Source organism: Lagopus muta, unplaced genomic scaffold (genome assembly GCF_023343835.1).
Source record: "Lagopus muta isolate bLagMut1 unplaced genomic scaffold, bLagMut1 primary scaffold_153, whole genome shotgun sequence".
NCBI lineage: Eukaryota > Metazoa > Chordata > Aves > Galliformes > Phasianidae > Lagopus > Lagopus muta.
Genome location: NW_026040203.1, coordinates 20,193 through 42,130, shown reverse-complemented (window position 1 = coordinate 42,130; position 21,938 = coordinate 20,193). Strand labels below are relative to the sequence as shown.

The window sequence follows — 21,938 nt, the reverse complement described above, 5'->3', positions numbered from 1 at the left end:
GGTGGTTGTGGGGCTGGTTGTGGGGCTGGAGGTGGTTGTGGGGCTGGAGGTGGTTGTGGGGCTGGTGGTGGTTGTGGGGCTGGAGGTGGTTGTGGGGCTGGAGGTGGTTGTGGGGCTGGAGGTTGTGGGGCTGGAGGTGGTTGTGGGGCTGGAGGTGGTTGTGGGGCTGGTTGTGGGGCTGGAGGTGGTTGTGGGGCTGGAGGTTGTGGGGCTGGAGGTGGTTGTGGGGCTGGTTGTGGTTGTGGGGCTGGAGGTGGTTGTGGGGCTGGTTGTGGGGCTGGTGGTGGTTGTGGGGCTGGAGGTGGTTGTGGGGCTGGAGGTTGTGGGGCTGGAGGTGGTTGTGGGGCTGGAGGTGGTTGTGGGGCTGGTTGTGGGGCTGGAGGTGGTTGTGGGGCTGGAGGTTGTGGGGCTGGAGGTGGTTGTGGGGCTGGTTGTGGTTGTGGGGCTGGAGGTGGTTGTGGGGCTGGTTGTGGGGCTGGTGGTGGTTGTGGGGCTGGAGGTGGTTGTGGGGCTGGAGGTGGTTGTGGGGCTGGAGGTGGTTGTGGGGCTGCTGGTGGTTGTGGGGCTGGAGGTGGTTGTGGGGCTGGAGGTGGTTGTGGGGCTGGTGGTTGTGGGGCTGGAGGTGGTTGTGGGGCTGGAGGTTGTGGGGCTTGAGGTGGTTGTGGGGCTGGAGGTGGTTGTGGGGCTGGTGGTTGTGGGGCTGGAGGTGGTTGTGGGGCTGGAGGTTGTGGGGCTGGAGGTGGTTGTGGGGCTGCTGGTGGTTGTGGGGCTGGTGGTTGTGGGGCTGGAGGTGGTTGTGGGGCTGGTGGTTGTGGGGCTGGAGGTGGTTGTGGGGCTGGTGGTGGTTGTGGGGCTGGTGGTGGTTGTGGGGCTGGAGGTGGTTGTGGGGCTGGTGGTTGTGGGGCTGGAGGTGGTTGTGGGGCTGGAGGTGGTTGTGGGGCTGGAGGTGGTTGTGGGGCTGGTGGTGGTTGTGGGGCTGGAGGTGGTTGTGGGGCTGGTGGTGGTTGTGGGGCTGATGCTGGTTGTGGGGCTGGTTGTGGTTGTGGGGCTGGAGGTGGTTGTGGGGCTGGTGGTGGTTGTGGGGCTGGAGGTGGTTGTGGGGCTGGTGCTGGTTGTGGGGCTACTGGTGGTTGTGGGGCTGGAGGTGGTTGTGGGGCTGGTTGTGGTTGTGGGGCTGGAGGTGGTTGTGGGGCTGGAGGTGGTTGTGGGGCTGGTGGTGGTTGTGGGGCTGGAGGTGGTTGTGGGGCTGGAGGTGGTTGTGGGGCTGGTGGTGGTTGTGGGGCTGGAGGTGGTTGTGGGGCTGGAGGTGGTTGTGGGGCTGATGCTGGTTGTGGGGCTGGAGGTGGTTGTGGGGCTGGTGGTGGTTGTGGGGCTGGAGGTGGTTGTGGGGCTGGTGGTGGTTGTGGGGCTGGATGTGGTTGTGGGGCTGGAGGTTGTGGGGCTGGAGGTGGTTGTGGGGCTGGAGGTGGTTGTGGGGCTGGTAGTTGTGGGGCTGGAGGTGGTTGTGGGGCTGGAGGTGGTTGTGGGGCTGGAGGTGGTTGTGGGGCTGGAGGTGGTTGTGGGGCTGGTGCTGGTTGTGGGGCTGGAGGTGGTTGTGGGGCTGGAGGTGGTTGTGGGGCTGGTGGTGGTTGTAGGGCTGGAGGTGGTTGTGGGGCTGGTAGTTGTGGGGCTGGAGGTGGTTGTGGGGCTGGAGGTGGTTGTGGGGCTGGAGGTGGTTGTGGGGCTGGTAGTTGTGGGGCTGGAGGTGGTTGTGGGGCTGGAGGTGGTTGTGGGGCTGGTAGTTGTGGGGCTGGAGGTGGTTGTGGGGCTGGAGGTGGTTGTGGGGCTGGAGGTGGTTGTGGGGCTGGTTGTGGGGCTGGAGGTGGTTGTGGGGCTGGTGGTTGTGGGGCTGGAGGTGGTTGTGGGGCTGGAGGTGGTTGTGGGGCTGGTGGTTGTGGGGCTGGAGGTGGTTGTGGGGCTGGAGGTGGTTGTGGGGCTGATGCTGGTTGTGGGGCTGGAGGTGGTTGTGGGGCTGGAGGTGGTTGTGGGGCTGGTGGTGGTTGTGGGGCTGGAGGTGGTTGTGGGGCTGATGCTGGTTGTGGGGCTGATGCTGGTTGTGGGGCTGGTGGTGGTTGTGGGGCTGGAGGTGGTTGTGGGGCTGGAGGTGGTTGTGGGGCTGGTGGTGGTTGTGGGGCTGGAGGTGGTTGTGGGGCTGGAGGTGGTTGTGGGGCTGGTGGTTGTGGGGCTGGAGGTGGTTGTGGGGCTGGAGGTGGTTGTGGGGCTGATGCTGGTTGTGGGGCTGATGCTGGTTGTGGGGCTGGAGGTGGTTGTGGGGCTGGAGGTGGTTGTGGGGCTGGTGGTGGTTGTGGGGCTGGAGGTGGTTGTGGGGCTGGTGGTGGTTGTGGGGCTGGAGGTTGTGGGGCTGGAGGTGGTTGTGGGGCTGGTGGTGGTTGTGGGGCTGGAGGTTGTGGGGCTGGAGGTGGTTGTGGGGCTGGAGGTTGTGGGGCTGGAGGTGGTTGTGGGGCTGGTGGTGGTTGTGGGGCTGGAGGTGGTTGTGGGGCTGGTGGTGGTTGTGGGGCTGGAGGTTGTGGGGCTGGAGGTGGTTGTGGGGCTGGTGGTGGTTGTGGGGCTGGAGGTGGTTGTGGGGCTGGAGGTGGTTGTGGGGCTGGAGGTTGTGGGGCTGGAGGTGGTTGTGGGGCTGGTGGTGGTTGTGGGGCTGGAGGTTGTGGGGCTGGAGGTGGTTGTGGGGCTGGAGGTGGTTGTGGGGCTGGAGGTGGTTGTGGGGCTGGTGGTGGTTGTGGGGCTGGTGGTGGTTGTGGGGCTGGAGGTGGTTGTGGGGCTGGTGGTGGTTGTGGGGCTGGAGGTGGTTGTGGGGCTGGTGGTTGTGGGGCTGGAGGTTGTGGGGCTGGAGGTGGTTGTGGGGCTGGAGGTGGTTGTGGGGCTGGAGGTTGTGGGGCTGGTGGTGGTTGTGGGGCTGGAGGTTGTGGGGCTGGAGGTGGTTGTGGGGCTGGAGGTTGTGGGGCTGGAGGTGGTTGTGGGGCTGGAGGTGGTTGTGGGGCTGGTGGTGGTTGTGGGGCTGGTGATGGTTGTGGGGCTGGTGGTGGTTGTGGGGCTGGAGGTGGTTGTGGGGCTGCTGGTTGTGGGGCTGGTTGTGGGGCTGGAGGTGGTTGTGGGGCTGGTGGTTGTGGGGCTGGATGTGGTTGTGGGGCTGGAGGTGGTTGTGGGGCTGGAGGTGGTTGTGGGGCTGGAGGTTGTGGGGCTGGAGGTGGTTGTGGGGCTGGAGGTGGTTGTGGGGCTGGAGGTGGTTGTGGGGCTGGAGGTGGTTGTGGGGCTGGTGGTGGTTGTGGGGCTGGAGGTGGTTGTGGGGCTGGAGGTGGTTGTGGGGCTGGAGGTGGTTGTGGGGCTGGTTGTGGGGCTGGAGGTGGTTGTGGGGCTGGAGGTTGTGGGGCTGGAGGTGGTTGTGGGGCTGGAGGTGGTTGTGGGGCTGGAGGTTGTGGGGCTGGAGGTTGTGGGGCTGGAGGTGGTTGTGGGGCTGGTTGTGGTTGTGGGGCTGGAGGTGGTTGTGGGGCTGGTTGTGGGGCTGGTGGTGGTTGTGGGGCTGGAGGTGGTTGTGGGGCTGGAGGTGGTTGTGGGGCTGGAGGTGGTTGTGGGGCTGGAGGTGGTTGTGGGGCTGCTGGTGGTTGTGGGGCTGGAGGTGGTTGTGGGGCTACTGGTGGTTGTGGGGCTGGAGGTTGTGGGGCTGGAGGTGGTTGTGGGGCTGGTGGTGGTTGTGGGGCTGGAGGTGGTTGTGGGGCTGGAGGTGGTTGTGGGGCTGCTGGTGGTTGTGGGGCTGGAGGTGGTTGTGGGGCTACTGGTGGTTGTGGGGCTGGAGGTGGTTGTGGGGCTGGTAGTTGTGGGGCTGGAGGTGGTTGTGGGGCTGGAGGTGGTTGTGGGGCTGGTGGTGGTTGTGGGGCTGGAGGTGGTTGTGGGGCTACTGGTGGTTGTGGGGCTGGAGGTGGTTGTGGGGCTGGTAGTTGTGGGGCTGGAGGTGGTTGTGGGGCTGGAGGTGGTTGTGGGGCTGGTAGTTGTGGGGCTGGAGGTGGTTGTGGGGCTGGAGGTGGTTGTGGGGCTGGTGGTGGTTGTGGGGCTGGAGGTGGTTGTGGGGCTGGTGGTGGTTGTGGGGCTGGTTGTGGGGCTGGAGGTGGTTGTGGGGCTGGAGGTGGTTGTGGGGCTGGTAGTTGTGGGGCTGGAGGTGGTTGTGGGGCTGGAGGTGGTTGTGGGGCTGGTGGTGGTTGTGGGGCTGGTGGTGGTTGTGGGGCTGGAGGTGGTTGTGGGGCTGGTGGTTGTGGGGCTGGAGGTGGTTGTGGGGCTGGAGGTGGTTGTGGGGCTGGTGGTGGTTGTGGGGCTGGAGGTGGTTGTGGGGCTGGTGGTTGTGGGGCTGGAGGTGGTTGTGGGGCTGGAGGTGGTTGTGGGGCTGGAGGTTGTGGGGCTCGTTGTTGTTGTGGGGCTGGAGGTTGTGGGGCTGGTGGTGGTTGTGGGGCTGGAGGTTGTGGGGCTGGAGGTGGTTGTGGGGCTGGAGGTTGTGGGGCTGGAGGTGGTTGTGGGGCTGGAGGTGGTTGTGGGGCTGGTGGTGGTTGTGGGGCTGGTGATGGTTGTGGGGCTGGTGGTTGTGGGGCTGGAGGTGGTTGTGGGGCTGCTGGTTGTGGGGCTGTTGGTGGTTGTGGGGCTGGAGGTGGTTGTGGGGCTGGAGGTTGTGGGGCTGGAGGTGGTTGTGGGGCTGGTTGTGGGGCTGGAGGTGGTTGTGGGGCTGGTGGTTGTGGGGCTGGATGTGGTTGTGGGGCTGGAGGTGGTTGTGGGGCTGGAGGTGGTTGTGGGGCTGGAGGTTGTGGGGCTGGAGGTTGTGGGGCTGGAGGTGGTTGTGGGGCTGGAGGTGGTTGTGGGGCTGGTTGTGGGGCTGGTGGTGGTTGTGGGGCTGGAGGTGGTTGTGGGGCTGGTGGTGGTTGTGGGGCTGGAGGTGGTTGTGGGGCTGGAGGTGGTTGTGGGGCTGGTGGTGGTTGTGGGGCTGGAGGTGGTTGTGGGGCTGGTTGTGGGGCTGGAGGTGGTTGTGGGGCTGGAGGTTGTGGGGCTGGAGGTGGTTGTGGGGCTGGAGGTGGTTGTGGGGCTGGAGGTTGTGGGGCTGGAGGTGGTTGTGGGGCTGGTTGTGGTTGTGGGGCTGGAGGTGGTTGTGGGGCTGGTTGTGGGGCTGGTGGTGGTTGTGGGGCTGGAGGTGGTTGTGGGGCTGGAGGTGGTTGTGGGGCTGGAGGTGGTTGTGGGGCTGCTGGTGGTTGTGGGGCTGGAGGTGGTTGTGGGGCTGGAGGTGGTTGTGGGGCTGGTAGTTGTGGGGCTGGAGGTGGTTGTGGGGCTGGAGGTGGTTGTGGGGCTGGTGGTGGTTGTGGGGCTGGTGGTGGTTGTGGGGCTGGAGGTGGTTGTGGGGCTGGTGGTTGTGGGGCTGGAGGTGGTTGTGGGGCTGGAGGTGGTTGTGGGGCTGGTGCTGGTTGTGGGGCTGGTTGTGGTTGTGGGGCTGGAGGTGGTTGTGGGGCTGGAGGTGGTTGTGGGGCTGGTGGTGGTTGTGGGGCTGGAGGTGGTTGTGGGGCTGGTGCTGGTTGTGGGGCTACTGGTGGTTGTGGGGCTGGAGGTGGTTGTGGGGCTGGTGGTGGTTGTGGGGCTGGAGGTGGTTGTGGGGCTGGAGGTGGTTGTGGGGCTGCTGGTGGTTGTGGGGCTGGAGGTTGTGGGGCTGGAGGTGGTTGTGGGGCTGGAGGTGGTTGTGGGGCTGGAGGTGGTTGTGGGGCTGGAGGTGGTTGTGGGGCTACTGGTGGTTGTGGGGCTGGAGGTGGTTGTGGGGCTGGTAGTTGTGGGGCTGGAGGTGGTTGTGGGGCTGGAGGTGGTTGTGGGGCTGGTGGTGGTTGTGGGGCTGGTGGTTGTGGGGCTGGAGGTGGTTGTGGGGCTGGAGGTGGTTGTGGGGCTGGAGGTGGTTGTGGGGCTGGAGGTGGTTGTGGGGCTGGTGGTTGTGGGGCTGGAGGTGGTTGTGGGGCTGGTGGTTGTGGGGCTGGAGGTGGTTGTGGGGCTGGAGGTGGTTGTGGGGCTGGTGGTGGTTGTGGGGCTGGAGGTGGTTGTGGGGCTGGTGGTGGTTGTGGGGCTGGTGGTGGTTGTGGGGCTGGAGGTGGTTGTGGGGCTGGAGGTTGTGGGGCTGGAGGTGGTTGTGGGGCTGGTGGTGGTTGTGGGGCTGGAGGTTGTGGGGCTGGAGGTGGTTGTGGGGCTGGAGGTGGTTGTGGGGCTGGTGGTGGTTGTGGGGCTGGATGTGGTTGTGGGGCTGGAGGTGGTTGTGGGGCTGGAGGTGGTTGTGGGGCTGGAGGTTGTGGGGCTGGAGGTGGTTGTGGGGCTGGAGGTGGTTGTGGGGCTGGAGGTGGTTGTGGGGCTGGAGGTGGTTGTGGGGCTGGAGGTTGTGGGGCTCGTTGTTGTTGTGGGGCTGGAGGTGGTTGTGGGGCTGGAGGTGGTTGTGGGGCTGGAGGTTGTGGGGCTGGAGGTGGTTGTGGGGCTGGAGGTTGTGGGGCTGGAGGTGGTTGTGGGGCTGGAGGTGGTTGTGGGGCTGGTGCTGGTTGTGGGGCTGGACGTAGTTGTGGGGCTGGAGGTGGTTGTGGGGCTGGAGGTGGTTGTGGGGCTGGTGGTGGTTGTGGGGCTGGTGGTGGTTGTGGGGCTGGAGGTGGTTGTGGGGCTGGAGGTGGTTGTGGGGCTGCTGGTGGTTGTGGGGCTGGTTGTGCGGCTGCTGGTGGTTGTGGGGCTGGAGGTGGTTGTGGGGCTGGAGGTGGTTGTGGGGCTGGAGGTGGTTGTGGGGCTGGTGGTGGTTGTGGGGCTGGAGGTGGTTGTAGGGCTGGAGGTGGTTGTGGGGCTGGAGGTGGTTGTGGGGCTGGAGGTGGTTGTGGGGCTGGTGGTGGTTGTGGGGCTGGAGGTGGTTGTGGGGCTGGAGGTGGTTGTGGGGCTGGTGGTGGTTGTGGGGCTGGAGGTGGTTGTGGGGCTGGAGGTGGTTGTAGGGCTGGAGGTGGTTGTGGGGCTGGAGGTGGTTGTGGGGCTGGTAGTTGTGGGGCTGGAGGTGGTTGTGGGGCTGGAGGTGGTTGTGGGGCTGGTGGTGGTTGTGGGGCTGGAGGTGGTTGTGGGGCTGGAGGTGGTTGTAGGGCTGGAGGTGGTTGTGGGGCTGGAGGTGGTTGTGGGGCTGGTGGTGGTTGTAGGGCTGGAGGTGGTTGTGGGGCTGGTGGTGGTTGTGGGGCTGGAGGTGGTTGTGGGGCTGGAGGTGGTTGTGGGGCTGCTGGTGGTTGTGGGGCTGGTTGTGCGGCTGCTGGTGGTTGTGGGGCTGGAGGTGGTTGTGGGGCTGGAGGTGGTTGTGGGGCTGGTTGTGGGGCTGGAGGTGGTTGTGGGGCTGGAGGTGGTTGTGGGGCTGGTGGTGGTTGTGGGGCTGGAGGTGGTTGTGGGGCTGGAGGTGGTTGTGGGGCTGGTAGTTGTGGGGCTGGAGGTGGTTGTGGGGCTGGAGGTGGTTGTGGGGCTGGAGGTGGTTGTGGGGCTGGAGGTGGTTGTAGGGCTGGAGGTGGTTGTGGGGCTGGAGGTGGTTGTGGGGCTGGTGGTGGTTGTAGGGCTGGAGGTGGTTGTGGGGCTGGAGGTGGTTGTGGGGCTGGAGGTGGTTGTGGGGCTGGAGGTGGTTGTGGGGCTGGTGGTGGTTGTAGGGCTGGAGGTGGTTGTGGGGCTGGAGGTGGTTGTGGGGCTGGTAGTTGTGGGGCTGGTGGTGGTTGTGGGGCTGGAGGTGGTTGTGGGGCTGGTGGTGGTTGTGGGGCTGGAGGTGGTTGTGGGGCTGGAGGTGGTTGTGGGGCTGGTGGTGGTTGTAGGGCTGGAGGTGGTTGTGGGGCTGGAGGTGGTTGTGGGGCTGGTAGTTGTGGGGCTGGAGGTGGTTGTGGGGCTGGAGGTGGTTGTGGGGCTGGTAGTTGTGGGGCTGGAGGTGGTTGTGGGGCTGGAGGTGGTTGTGGGGCTGGAGGTGGTTGTGGGGCTGGTTGTGGGGCTGGAGGTGGTTGTGGGGCTGGTGGTGGTTGTGGGGCTGGAGGTGGTTGTGGGGCTGGTTGTGGGGCTGGAGGTGGTTGTGGGGCTGGAGGTGGTTGTGGGGCTGGAGGTTGTGGGGCTGGAGGTGGTTGTGGGGCTGGAGGTGGTTGTGGGGCTGGTGGTGGTTGTGGGGCTGGAGGTGGTTGTGGGGCTGGAGGTGGTTGTGGGGCTGGTGGTTGTGGGGCTGGAGGTGGTTGTGGGGCTGGAGGTGGTTGTGGGGCTGATGCTGGTTGTGGGGCTGGAGGTGGTTGTGGGGCTGGAGGTGGTTGTGGGGCTGGTGGTGGTTGTGGGGCTGGAGGTGGTTGTGGGGCTGGTGGTGGTTGTGGGGCTGGAGGTTGTGGGGCTGGAGGTGGTTGTGGGGCTGGTGGTGGTTGTGGGGCTGGAGGTTGTGGGGCTGGAGGTGGTTGTGGGGCTGGAGGTTGTGGGGCTGGTTGTTGTTGTGGGGCTGGAGGTGGTTGTGGGGCTGGAGGTGGTTGTGGGGCTGGAGGTGGTTGTGGGGCTGGAGGTTGTGGGGCTGGAGGTGGTTGTGGGGCTGGAGGTGGTTGTGGGGCTGGTGCTGGTTGTGGGGCTGGAGGTGGTTGTGGGGCTGCTGGTTGTGGGGCTGTTGGTGGTTGTGGGGCTGGAGGTGGTTGTGGGGCTGGAGGTTGTGGGGCTGGAGGTGGTTGTGGGGCTGCTGGTTGTGGGGCTGGTGATGGTTGTGGGGCTGGTGATGGTTGTGGGGCTGGTGGCGGTTGTGGGGCTGGTGGTGGTTGTGGGGCTGGTGGTTGTGGGGCTGGAGGTGGTTGTGGGGCTGGTGGTTGTGGGGCTGGAGGTGGTTGTGGGGCTGGTGGTGGTTGTGGGGCTGGAGCTGGTTGTGGGGCTGGTGGTTGTGGGGCTGGAGGTGGTTGTGGGGCTGGTGGTTGTGGGGCTGGAGGTGGTTGTGGGGCTGGTGGTGGTTGTGGGGCTGGAGGTGGTTGTGGGGCTGGTGGTGGTTGTGGGGCTGGTGGTTGTGGGGCTGGAGGTGGTTGTGGGGCTGGAGGTGGTTGTGGGGCTGGAAGTGGTTGTGGGGCTGGAGGTGGTTGTGGGGCTGATGGTGGTTGTGGGGCTGGTGGTGGTTGTGGGGCTGGATGTGGTTGTGGGGCTGGAGGTTGTGGGGCTGGAGGTGGTTGTGGGGCTGGAGGTGGTTGTGGGGCTGGTGGTTGTGGGGCTGGAGGTGGTTGTGGGGCTGGAGGTGGTTGTGGGGCTGGAGGTGGTTGTGGGGCTGCTGGTGGTTGTGGGGCTGATGCTGGTTGTGGGGCTGGTTGTGGTTGTGGGGCTGGAGGTGGTTGTGGGGCTGGTGCTGGTTGTGGGGCTACTGGTGGTTGTGGGGCTGGAGGTGGTTGTGGGGCTGGTGGTGGTTGTGGGGCTGGAGGTGGTTGTGGGGCTGGTGGTGGTTGTGGGGCTGGAGGTGGTTGTGGGGCTGCTTGTGGGGCTGGTGGTGGTTGTGGGGCTGATGGTGGTTGTGGGGCTGATGCTGGTTGTGGGGCTGGAGGTGGTTGTGGGGCTGGAGGTGGTTGTGGGGCCGGAGGTGGTTGTGGGGCTGGAGGTGGTTGTGGGGCTGGTGGTGGTTGTGGGGCTGGTTGTGGGGCTGGAGGTGGTTGTGGGGCTGGAGGTGGTTGTGGGGCCGGAGGTGGTTGTGGGGCTGGAGGTGGTTGTGGGGCTGGAGGTGGTTGTGGGGCTGGTGGTGGTTGTGGGGCTGGAGGTGGTTGTGGGGCTGGTTGTGGGGCTGGAGGTGGTTGTGGGGCTGGAGGTTGTGGGGCTGGAGGTGGTTGTGGGGCTGGAGGTGGTTGTGGGGCTGGTTGTGGGGCTGGAGGTGGTTGTGGGGCTGGAGGTTGTGGGGCTGGAGGTGGTTGTGGGGCTGGTGCTGGTTGTGGGGCTGGAGGTTGTGGGGCTGGAGGTTGTGGGGCTGCTGGTGGTTGTGGGGCTGGAGGTGGTTGTGGGGCTGGAGGTGGTTGTGGGGCTGGTGGTGGTTGTGGGGCTGGAGGTGGTTGTGGGGCTGGACGTTGTGGGGCTGGAGGTGGTTGTGGGGCTGGAGGTGGTTGTGGGGCTGGTGGTGGTTGTGGGGCTGATGCTGGTTGTGTGGCTGGTGGTTGTGGGGCTGATGGTGGTTGTGGGGCTGGAGGTGGTTGTGGGGCTGCTTGTGGGGCTGGAGGTGGTTGTGGGGCTGGTGGTGGTTGTGGGGCTGGTGGTTGTGGGGCTGGAGGTGGTTGTGGGGCTGATGCTGGTTGTGGGGCTGGTGGTGGTTGTGGGGCTGGAGGTGGTTGTGGGGCTGCTTGTGGGGCTGGTTGTGGGGCTGGAGGTGGTTGTGGGGCTGGTTGTGGTTGTGGGGCTGGAGGTGGTTGTGGGGCTGGAGGTGGTTGTGGGGCTGGAGGTCGTTGTGGGGCTGATGGTGGTTGTGGGGCTGGAGGTGGTTGTGGGGCTGGAGGTGGTTGTGGGGCTGGAGGTGGTTGTGGGGCTGGAGGTGGTTGTGGGGCTGATGCTGGTTGTGGGGCTGGTGGTGGTTGTGGGGCTGGAGGTGGTTGTGGGGCTGGAGGTGGTTGTGGGGCTGCTGGTGGTTGTGGGGCTGGAGGTGGTTGTGGGGCTGATGCTGGTTGTGGGGCTGGTGGTGGTTGTGGGGCTGGAGGTGGTTGTGGGGCTGGAGGTGGTTGTGGGGCTGATGCTGGTTGTGGGGCTGCTGGTGGTTGTGGGGCTGGAGGTGGTTGTGGGGCTGGTGGTGGTTGTGGGGCTGGAGGTGGTTGTGGGGCTGGAGGTGGTTGTGGGGCCGGAGGTGGTTGTGGGGCTGGAGGTGGTTGTGGGGCTGGAGGTGGTTGTGGGGATGGTGGTGGTTGTGGGGCTGGAGGTGGTTGTGGGGCTGCTGGTTGTGGGGCTGTTGGTGGTTGTGGGGCTGGAGGTGGTTGTGGGGCTGGAGGTTGTGGGGCTGGAGGTGGTTGTGGGGCTGCTGGTTGTGGGGCTGGTGATGGTTGTGGGGCTGGTGATGGTTGTGGGGCTGGTGGCGGTTGTGGGGCTGGTGGTGGTTGTGGGGCTGGTGGTTGTGGGGCTGGAGGTGGTTGTGGGGCTGGTGGTTGTGGGGCTGGAGGTGGTTGTGGGGCTGGTGGTGGTTGTGGGGCTGGAGCTGGTTGTGGGGCTGGTGGTTGTGGGGCTGGAGGTGGTTGTGGGGCTGGTGGTTGTGGGGCTGGAGGTGGTTGTGGGGCTGGTGGTGGTTGTGGGGCTGGAGGTGGTTGTGGGGCTGGTGGTGGTTGTGGGGCTGGTGGTTGTGGGGCTGGAGGTGGTTGTGGGGCTGGAGGTGGTTGTGGGGCTGGAAGTGGTTGTGGGGCTGGAGGTGGTTGTGGGGCTGATGGTGGTTGTGGGGCTGGAGGTGGTTGTGGGGCTGGTGGTGGTTGTGGGGCTGGTGGTTGTGGGGCTGGAGGTGGTTGTGGGGCTGGAGGTGGTTGTGGGGCTGGAGGTGGTTGTGGGGCTGCTGGTGGTTGTGGGGCTGATGCTGGTTGTGGGGCTGGTTGTGGTTGTGGGGCTGGAGGTGGTTGTGGGGCTGGTGCTGGTTGTGGGGCTACTGGTGGTTGTGGGGCTGGAGGTGGTTGTGGGGCTGGTGGTGGTTGTGGGGCTGGAGGTGGTTGTGGGGCTGGTGGTGGTTGTGGGGCTGGAGGTGGTTGTGGGGCTGCTTGTGGGGCTGGTGGTGGTTGTGGGGCTGATGGTGGTTGTGGGGCTGATGCTGGTTGTGGGGCTGGAGGTGGTTGTGGGGCTGGAGGTGGTTGTGGGGCCGGAGGTGGTTGTGGGGCTGGAGGTGGTTGTGGGGCTGGTGGTGGTTGTGGGGCTGGTTGTGGGGCTGGAGGTGGTTGTGGGGCTGGAGGTGGTTGTGGGGCCGGAGGTGGTTGTGGGGCTGGAGGTGGTTGTGGGGCTGGAGGTGGTTGTGGGGCTGGTGGTGGTTGTGGGGCTGGAGGTGGTTGTGGGGCTGGAGGTGGTTGTGGGGCTGGAGGTGGTTGTGGGGCTGGAGGTTGTGGGGCTGGAGGTGGTTGTGGGGCTGGAGGTGGTTGTGGGGCTGGTTGTGGGGCTGGAGGTGGTTGTGGGGCTGGAGGTTGTGGGGCTGGAGGTGGTTGTGGGGCTGGTGCTGGTTGTGGGGCTGGAGGTTGTGGGGCTGGAGGTTGTGGGGCTGCTGGTGGTTGTGGGGCTGGAGGTGGTTGTGGGGCTGGAGGTGGTTGTGGGGCTGGTGGTGGTTGTGGGGCTGGAGGTGGTTGTGGGGCTGGAGGTGGTTGTGGGGCTGGACGTTGTGGGGCTGGAGGTGGTTGTGGGGCTGGAGGTGGTTGTGGGGCTGGTGGTGGTTGTGGGGCTGATGCTGGTTGTGTGGCTGGTGGTTGTGGGGCTGATGGTGGTTGTGGGGCTGGAGGTGGTTGTGGGGCTGCTTGTGGGGCTGGAGGTGGTTGTGGGGCTGGTGGTGGTTGTGGGGCTGGTGGTTGTGGGGCTGGAGGTGGTTGTGGGGCTGATGCTGGTTGTGGGGCTGGTGGTGGTTGTGGGGCTGGAGGTGGTTGTGGGGCTGCTTGTGGGGCTGGTTGTGGGGCTGGAGGTGGTTGTGGGGCTGGTTGTGGTTGTGGGGCTGGAGGTGGTTGTGGGGCTGGAGGTCGTTGTGGGGCTGGAGGTCGTTGTGGGGCTGATGGTGGTTGTGGGGCTGGAGGTGGTTGTGGGGCTGGAGGTGGTTGTGGGGCTGGAGGTGGTTGTGGGGCTGATGCTGGTTGTGGGGCTGGTGGTGGTTGTGGGGCTGGAGGTGGTTGTGGGGCTGGAGGTGGTTGTGGGGCTGCTGGTGGTTGTGGGGCTGGAGGTGGTTGTGGGGCTGATGCTGGTTGTGGGGCTGGTGGTGGTTGTGGGGCTGGAGGTGGTTGTGGGGCTGGAGGTGGTTGTGGGGCTGATGCTGGTTGTGGGGCTGCTGGTGGTTGTGGGGCTGGAGGTGGTTGTGGGGCTGGTGGTGGTTGTGGGGCTGGAGGTGGTTGTGGGGCTGGAGGTGGTTGTGGGGCCGGAGGTGGTTGTGGGGCTGGAGGTGGTTGTGGGGCTGGAGGTGGTTGTGGGGATGGTGGTGGTTGTGGGGCTGGAGGTGGTTGTGGGGCTGGTGGTGGTTGTCGGGCTGGAGGTAGTTGTGGGGCTGGAGGTGGTTGTGGGGCTGGAGGTGGTTGTGGGGCTGATGCTGGTTGTGGGGCTGGAGGTGGTTGTGGGGATGGAGGTTGTGGGGCTGGAGGTGGTTGTGGGGCTGGAGGTGGTTGTGGGGCTGCTGGTGGTTGTGGGGCTGGAGGTGGTTGTGGGGCTGATGGTGGTTGTGGGGCTGGAGGTGGTTGTGGGGCTGGAGGTGGTTGTGGGGCTGATGCTGGTTGTGGGGCTGATGCTGGTTGTGGGGCTGGAGGTGGTTGTGGGGCTGGTGGTGGTTGTGGGGCTGGAGGTGGTTGTGGGGCTGGAGGTGGTTGTGGGGCTGGTGGTGGTTGTGGGGCTGATGGTGGTTGTGGGGCTGGTGGTGGTTGTGGGGCTGGAGGTGGTTGTGGGGCTGGAGGTGGTTGTGGGGCTGGTGGTGGTTGTGGGGCTGGAGGTGGTTGTGGGGATGGTTGTGGGGCTGATGCTGGTTGTGTGGCTGGTGGTTGTGGGGCTGGTGGTGGTTGTGGGGCTGATGGTGGTTGTGGGGCTGGAGGTGGTTGTGGGGCTGGAGGTGGTTGTGGGGCTGGAGGTGGTTGTGGGGCTGGAGGTGGTTGTGGGGCTGGAGGTGGTTGTGGGGCTGATGCTGGTTGTGGGGCTGGAGGTGGTTGTGGGGATGGTTGTGGGGCTGGAGGTGGTTGTGGGGCTGGTGGTGGTTGTGGGGCTGGAGGTGGTTGTGGGGCTGGAGGTGGTTGTGGGGCTGGAGGTTGTGGGGCTGGAGGTGGTTGTGGGGCTGGTGGTGGTTGTGGGGCTGGAGGTGGTTGTGGGGCTGGAGGTGGTTGTGGGGCTGGAGGTGGTTGTGGGGCTGATGCTGGTTGTGGGGCTGGAGGTGGTTGTGGGGCTGGAGGTGGTTGTGGGGCTGGAGGTTGTGGGGCTGGAGGTGGTTGTGGGGCTGGAGGTGGTTGTGGGTCTGGAGGTGGTTGTGGGGCTGGAGGTGGTTGTGGGGCTGGTGGTGGTTGTGGGTCTGGAGGTGGTTGTGGGTCTGGAGGTGGTTGTGGGGCTGGAGGTGGTTGTGGGGCTGGAGGTGGTTGTGGGGCTGGAGGTGGTTGTGGGTCTGGAGGTGGTTGTGGGGCTGGAGGTGGTTGTGGGGCTGATGCTGGTTGTGGGGCTGCTGGTGGTTGTGGGGCTGGAGGTGGTTGTGGGGCTGGTGGTGGTTGTGGGGCTGGAGGTGGTTGTGGGGCTGGTGGTTGTGGGGCTGGTGGTGGTTGTGGGGCTGGAGGTGGTTGTGGGGCTGGTGGTTGTGGGGCTGGTTGTGGGGCTGGTTGTGGGGCTGGAGGTTGAGGGGCTACTGGTGGTTGTGGGGCTGGTGGTGGTTGTGGGGCTGGTGGTGGTTGTGGGGCTGGAGGTGGTTGTGGGGCTGGAGGTGGTTGTGGGGCTGCTGGTGGTTGTGGGGCTGCTGGTGGTTGTGGGGCTGGAGGTGGTTGTGGGGCTGGTGGTTGTGGGGCTGGAGGTGGTTGTGGGGCTGGTGGTTGTGGGGCTGGAGGTGGTTGTGGGGCTGGAGGTGGTTGTGGGTTTGAAGGTGGTTGTGGGGCTGGTGGTGGTTGTGGGGCTGGAGGTGGTTGTGGGGCTGGAGGTGGTTGTGGGGCTGGTGGTGGTTGTGGGGCTGGAGGTGGTTGTGGGGCTGGTGGTGGTTGTGGGGCTGGAGGTGGTTGTGGGGCTGGAGGTGGTTGTGGGGCTGGTGGTGGTTGTGGGGCTGGAGGTGGTTGTGGGGCTGGAGGTGGTTGTGGGGCTGGAGGTTGTGGGGCTGGAGGTGGTTGTGGGGCTGGAGGTGGTTGTGGGGCTGGTTGTGGGGCTGGAGGTGGTTGTGGGGCTGGAGGTTGTGGGGCTGGAGGTGGTTGTGGGGCTGGTTGTGGTTGTGGGGCTGGAGGTGGTTGTGGGGCTGGTTGTGGGGCTGGTGGTGGTTGTGGGGCTGGAGGTGGTTGTGGGGCTGGAGGTTGTGGGGCTGGAGGTGGTTGTGGGGCTGGAGGTGGTTGTGGGGCTGGTTGTGGGGCTGGAGGAGGTTGTGGGGCTGGAGGTTGTGGGGCTGGAGGTGGTTGTGGGGCTGGTTGTGGTTGTGGGGCTGGAGGTGGTTGTGGGGCTGGTTGTGGGGCTGGTGGTGGTTGTGGGGCTGGAGGTGGTTGTGGGGCTGGAGGTGGTTGTGGGGCTGGAGGTGGTTGTGGGGCTGCTGGTGGTTGTGGGGCTGGAGGTGGTTGTGGGGCTGGAGGTGGTTGTGGGGCTGGTGGTTGTGGGGCTGGAGGTGGTTGTGGGGCTGGAGGTTGTGGGGCTTGAGGTGGTTGTGGGGCTGGAGGTGGTTGTGGGGCTGGAGGTTGTGGGGCTGGAGGTGGTTGTGGGGCTGCTGGTGGTTGTGGGGCTGGTGGTTGTGGGGCTGGAGGTGGTTGTGGGGCTGGTGGTGGTTGTGGGGCTGGTGGTGGTTGTGGGGCTGGAGGTGGTTGTGGGGCTGGTGGTTGTGGGGCTGGAGGTGGTTGTGGGGCTGGAGGTGGTTGTGGGGCTGGAGGTGGTTGTGGGGCTGGTGGTGGTTGTTGGGCTGGAGGTGGTTGTGGGGCTGGTGGTGGTTGTGGGGCTGATGCTGGTTGTGGGGCTGGTTGTGGTTGTGGGGCTGGAGGTGGTTGTGGGGCTGGTGGTGGTTGTGGGGCTGGAGGTGGTTGTGGGGCTGGTGCTGGTTGTGGGGCTACTGGTGGTTGTGGGGCTGGAGGTGGTTGTGGGGCTGGTTGTGGGGCTGGAGGTGGTTGTGGGGCTGGAGGTGGTTGTGGGGCTGGTGGTGGTTGTGGGGCTGGAGGTGGTTGTGGGGCTGGAGGTGGTTGTGGGGCTGGAGGTTGTGGGGCTGGAGGTGGTTGTGGGGCTGGAGGTGGTTGTGGGGCTGGTGGTTGTGGGGCTGGAGGTGGTTGTGGGGCTGGAGGTGGTTGTGGGGCTGATGCTGGTTGTGGGGCTGGAGGTGGTTGTGGGGCTGGTGGTGGTTGTGGGGCTGGAGGTGGTTGTGGGGCTGGAGGTGGTTGTGGGGCTGGTGGTGGTTGTGGGGCTGGAGGTGGTTGTGGGGCTGGAGGTGGTTGTGGGGCTGGAGGTGGTTGTGGGGCTGGTGGTGGTTGTGGGGCTGGATGTGGTTGTGGGGCTGGAGGTTGTGGGGCTGGAGGTGGTTGTGGGGCTGGTGGTTGTGGGGCTGGAGGTGGTTGTGGGGCTGGAGGTGGTTGTGGGGCTGGAGGTGGTTGTGGGGCTGGTTGTGGGGCTGGAGGTGGTTGTGGGGCTGGTGGTTGTGGGGCTGGAGGTGGTTGTGGGGCTGGAGGTGGTTGTGGGGCTGGTGGTTGTGGGGCTGGAGGTGGTTGTGGGGCTGGAGGTGGTTGTGGGGCTGATGCTGGTTGTGGGGCTGATGCTGGTTGTGGGGCTGGAGGTGGTTGTGGGGCTGGAGGTGGTTGTGGGGCTGATGCTGGTTGTGGGGCTGATGCTGGTTGTGGGGCTGGTGGTGGTTGTGGGGCTGGAGGTGGTTGTGGGGCTGGAGGTGGTTGTGGGGCTGGTGGTGGTTGTGGGGCTGGAGGTGGTTGTGGGGCTGGAGGTGGTTGTGGGGCTGGTGGTTGTGGGGCTGGAGGTGGTTGTGGGGCTGGAGGTGGTTGTGGGGCTGATGCTGGTTGTGGGGCTGATGCTGGTTGTGGGGCTGGAGGTGGTTGTGGGGCTGGTGGTGGTTGTGGGGCTGGAGGTGGTTGTGGGGCTGGTGGTGGTTGTGGGGCTGGAGGTTGTGGGGCTGGAGGTGGTTGTGGGGCTGGTGGTGGTTGTGGGGCTGGTGGTGGTTGTGGGGCTGGAGGTGGTTGTGGGGCTGGAGGTGGTTGTGGGGCTGGAGGTTGTGGGGCTGGAGGTGGTTGTGGGGCTGGTGGTTGTGGGGCTGGAGGTGGTTGTGGGGCTGGAGGTGGTTGTGGGGCTGGAGGTGGTTGTGGGGCTGGTGGTGGTTGTGGGGCTGGAGGTGGTTGTGGGGCTGGAGGTTGTGGGGCTGGAGGTGGTTGTGGGGCTGGTGGTTGTGGGGCTGGAGGTGGTTGTGGGGCTGGAGGTGGTTGTGGGGCTGGTGGTGGTTGTGGGGCTGGAGGTGGTTGTGGGGCTGGTGGTGGTTGTGGGGCTGGTGCTGGTTGTGGGGCTGGAGGTGGTTGTGGGGCTGGTGGTTGTGGGGCTGGAGGTTGTGGGGCTGGAGGTGGTTGTGGGGCTGGAGGTGGTTGTGGGGCTGGAGGTTGTGGGGCTCGTTGTTGTTGTGGGGCTGGAGGTGGTTGTGGGGCTGGAGGTTGTGGGGCTGGTGCTGGTTGTGGGGCTGGAGGTTGTGGGGCTGGAGGTGGTTGTGGGGCTGGAGGTTGTGGGGCTGGAGGTGGTTGTGGGGCTGGAGGTGGTTGTGGGGCTGGTGGTGGTTGTGGGGCTGGTGATGGTTGTGGGGCTGGTGGTGGTTGTGGGGCTGGAGGTGGTTGTGGGGCTGCTGGTTGTGGGGCTGTTGGTGGTTGTGGGGCTGGAGGTGGTTGTGGGGCTGGAGGTTGTGGGGCTGGAGGTGGTTGTGGGGCTGGTTGTGGGGCTGGAGGTGGTTGTGGGGCTGGAGGTGGTTGTGGGGCTGGATGTGGTTGTGGGGCTGGAGGTGGTTGTGGGGCTGGAGGTGGTTGTGGGGCTGGAGGTTGTGGGGCTGGAGGTTGTGGGGCTGGAGGTGGTTGTGGGGCTGGAGGTGGTTGTGGGGCTGGTTGTGGGGCTGGAGGTGGTTGTGGGGCTGGAGGTGGTTGTGGGGCTGGTGGTGGTTGTGGGGCTGGAGGTGGTTGTGGGGCTGGTGGTGGTTGTGGGGCTGGAGGTGGTTGTGGGGCTGGAGGTGGTTGTGGGGCCGGAGGTGGTTGTGGGGCTGGAGGTGGTTGTGGGGCTGGAGGTGGTTGTGGGGATGGAGGTTGTGGGGCTGGAGGTTGTGGGGCTGGAGGTGGTTGTGGGGCTGGTTGTGGTTGTGGGGCTGGAGGTGGTTGTGGGGCTGGTTGTGGGGCTGGTGGTGGTTGTGGGGCTGGAGGTGGTTGTGGGGCTGGAGGTGGTTGTGGGGCTGGAGGTGGTTGTGGGGCTGCTGGTGGTTGTGGGGCTGGAGGTGGTTGTGGGGCTACTGGTGGTTGTGGGGCTGGAGGTTGTGGGGCTGGAGGTGGTTGTGGGGCTGGTGGTGGTTGTAGGGCTGGAGGTGGTTGTGGGGCTGGTGGTGGTTGTGGGGCTGGAGGTGGTTGTGGGGCTGGAGGTGGTTGTGGGGCTGCTGGTGGTTGTGGGGCTGGAGGTGGTTGTGGGGCTGGAGGTGGTTGTGGGGCTGGTGGTGGTTGTGGGGCTGGTAGTTGTGGGGCTGGAGGTGGTTGTGGGGCTGGAGGTGGTTGTGGGGCTGCTGGTGGTTGTGGGGCTGGAGGTGGTTGTGGGGCTGCTGGTGGTTGTGGGGCTGGAGGTGGTTGTGGGGCTGGTAGTTGTGGGGCTGGAGGTGGTTGTGGGGCTGGAGGTGGTTGTGGGGCTGGTAGTTGTGGGGCTGGAGGTGGTTGTGGGGCTGGAGGTGGTTGTGGGGCTGGTGGTGGTTGTGGGGCTGGTGGTTGTGGGGCTGGAGGTGGTTGTGGGGCTGGAGGTGGTTGTGGGGCTGGAGGTTGTGGGGCTGGAGGTGGTTGTGGGGCTGGAGGTGGTTGTGGGGCTGGAGGTGGTTGTGGGGCTGGTGGTTGTGGGGCTGGAGGTGGTTGTGGGGCTGGAGGTGGTTGTGGGGCTGGTGGTGGTTGTGGGGCTGGTGGTGGTTGTGGGGCTGGAGGTGGTTGTGGGGCTGGTGGTTGTGGGGCTGGAGGTGGTTGTGGGGCTGGAGGTGGTTGTGGGGCTGGTGCTGGTTGTGGGGCTGGTTGTGGTTGTGGGGCTGGAGGTGGTTGTGGGGCTGGTGGTGGTTGTGGGGCTGGAGGTGGTTGTGGGGCTGGTGCTGGTTGTGGGGCTACTGGTGGTTGTGGGGCTGGAGGTGGTTGTGGGGCTGGTGGTGGTTGTGGGGCTGGAGGTGGTTGTGGGGCTGGAGGTGGTTGTGGGGCTGGAGGTGGTTGTGGGGCTGGAGGTGGTTGTGGGGCTGGTGGTGGTTGTGGGGCTGCTGGTGGTTGTGGGGCTGGAGGTGGTTGTGGGGCTGGTAGTTGTGGGGCTGGAGGTGGTTGTGGGGCTGGAGGTGGTTGTGGGGCTGGAGGTGGTTGTGGGGCTGGTGGTGGTTGTGGGGCTGGTGGTTGTGGGGCTGGAGGTGGTTGTGGGGCTGGAGGTGGTTGTGGGGCTGGAGGTGGTTGTGGGGCTGGAGGTTGTGGGGCTGGAGGTGGTTGTGGGTCTGGAGGTGGTTGTGGGGCTGGAGGTGGTTGTGGGGCTGGAGGTGGTTGTGGGGCTGGTGGTGGTTGTGGGGCTGATGCTGGTTGTGGGGCTGGAGGTGGTTGTGGGGCTGGTGGTTGTGGGGCTGGAGGTGGTTGTGGGGCTGGAGGTGGTTGTGGGGCTGGTGGTTGTGGGGCTGGAGGTGGTTGTGGGGCTGGTGGTTGTGGGGCTGGAGGTGGTTGTGGGGCTGGAGGTGGTTGTGGGGCTGGTGGTGGTTGTGGGGCTGGAGGTGGTTGTGGGGCTGGTGGTGGTTGTGGGGCTGGAGGTGGTTGTGGGGCTGGTGGTGGTTGTGGGGCTGGTGGTGGTTGTGGGGCTGGAGGTGGTTGTGGGGCTGGAGGTTGTGGGGCTGGAGGTGGTTGTGGGGCTGGTGGTGGTTGTGGGGCTGGAGGTTGTGGGGCTGGAGGTGGTTGTGGGGCTGGTGGTGGTTGTGGGGCTGGATGTGGTTGTGGGGCTGGAGGTGGTTGTGGGGCTGGTGGTGGTTGTGGGGCTGGAGGTGGTTGTGGGGCTGGAGGTTGTGGGGCTGGAGGTGGTTGTGGGGCTGGAGGTGGTTGTGGGGCTGGAGGTGGTTGTGGGGCTGGTGGTGGTTGTGGGGCTGGAGGTGGTTGTGGGGCTGGTGGTGGTTGTGGGGCTGGAGGTGGTTGTGGGGCTGGAGGTTGTGGGGCTCGTTGTTGTTGTGGGGCTGGAGGTGGTTGTGGGGCTGGAGGTGGTTGTGGGGCTGGTTGTGGGGCTGGAGGTGGTTGTGGGGCTGGAGGTGGTTGTGGGGCTGGTGCTGGTTGTGGGGCTGGACGTAGTTGTGGGGCTGGAGGTGGTTGTGGGGCTGGTGGTGGTTGTGGGGCTGGAGGTGGTTGTGGGGCTGGAGGTGGTTGTGGGGCTGGTTGTGGGGCTGGAGGTGGTTGTGGGGCTGGAGGTGGTTGTGGGGCTGGAGGTGGTTGTGGGGCTGATGCTGGTTGTGGGGCTGGAGGTGGTTGTGGGGCTGGAGGTGGTTGTGGGGCTGGTGGTGGTTGTGGGGCTGGAGGTGGTTGTGGGGCTGGTGGTGGTTGTGGGGCTGGAGGTTGTGGGGCTGGAGGTGGTTGTGGGGCTGGTGGTGGTTGTGGGGCTGGAGGTTGTGGGGCTGGAGGTGGTTGTGGGGCTGGAGGTTGTGGGGCTGGTTGTTGTTGTGGGGCTGGAGGTGGTTGTGGGGCTGGAGGTGGTTGTGGGGCTGGAGGTGGTTGTGGGGCTGGAGGTTGTGGGGCTGGAGGTGGTTGTGGGGCTGGAGGTGGTTGTGGGGCTGGTGCTGGTTGTGGGGCTGGAGGTGGTTGTGGGGCTGCTGGTTGTGGGGCTGTTGGTGGTTGTGGGGCTGGAGGTGGTTGTGGGGCTGGAGGTTGTGGGGCTGGAGGTGGTTGTGGGGCTGGTGGTTGTGGGGCTGGTGATGGTTGTGGGGCTGGTGATGGTTGTGGGGCTGGTGGTGGTTGTGGGGCTGGTGGTGGTTGTGGGGCTGGTGGTTGTGGGGCTGGAGGTGGTTGTGGGGCTGGAGGTGGTTGTGGGGCTGGTGGTTGTGGGGCTGGAGGTGGTTGTGGGGCTGGTGGTTGTGGGGCTGGAGGTGGTTGTGGGGCTGGTGGTGGTTGTGGGGCTGGAGGTGGTTGTGGGGCTGGTGGTGGTTGTGGGGCTGGTGGTTGTGGGGCTGGAGGTGGTTGTGGGGCTGGAGGTGGTTGTGGGGCTGGAAGTGGTTGTGGGGCTGGAGGTGGTTGTGGGGCTGGTGCTGGTTGTGGGGCTACTGGTGGTTGTGGGGCTGGAGGTGGTTGTGGGGCTGGTGGTGGTTGTGGGGCTGGAGGTGGTTGTGGGGCTGGTGGTGGTTGTGGGGCTGGAGGTGGTTGTGGGGCTGCTTGTGGGGCTGGTGGTGGTTGTGGGGCTGATGGTGGTTGTGGGGCTGATGCTGGTTGTGGGGCTGGAGGTGGTTGTGGGGCTGGAGGTGGTTGTGGGGCCGGAGGTGGTTGTGGGGCTGGAGGTGGTTGTGGGGCTGGAGGTGGTTGTGGGGCTGGTGGTTGTGGGGCTGGTTGTGGGGCTGGAGGTGGTTGTGGGGCTGGAGGTGGTTGTGGGGCCGGAGGTGGTTGTGGGGCTGGAGGTGGTTGTGGGGCTGGAGGTGGTTGTGGGGCTGGTGGTGGTTGTGGGGCTGGAGGTGGTTGTGGGGCTGGAGGTGGTTGTGGGGCTGGTGGTGGTTGTGGGGCTGGAGGTGGTTGTGGGGCTGGTTGTGGGGCTGGAGGTGGTTGTGGGGCTGGAGGTTGTGGGGCTGGAGGTGGTTGTGGGGCTGGAGGTGGTTGTGGGGCTGGTTGTGGGGCTGGAGGTGGTTGTGGGGCTGGAGGTTGTGGGGC

General features: G+C 65.9%; 1 protein-coding gene across 1 annotated transcript in view; it reads right to left on the bottom strand.

The window, feature by feature from the left end:
- Positions 1-21,938, bottom strand: part of LOC125687692 (salivary glue protein Sgs-3-like) — a gene marked incomplete at both ends in the record, with an annotated part of 38,463 nt that overhangs the window by 10,875 nt on the left and 5,650 nt on the right. The window contains 4 exons of the mRNA XM_048932939.1: positions 5,032-5,106; positions 7,522-7,569; positions 10,897-11,103; positions 12,451-12,510. Of these exons, the coding sequence (XP_048788896.1) occupies positions 5,032-5,106; positions 7,522-7,569; positions 10,897-11,103; positions 12,451-12,510 (390 nt within the window). The remainder of the gene's footprint in view (positions 1-5,031; positions 5,107-7,521; positions 7,570-10,896; positions 11,104-12,450; positions 12,511-21,938) is intronic.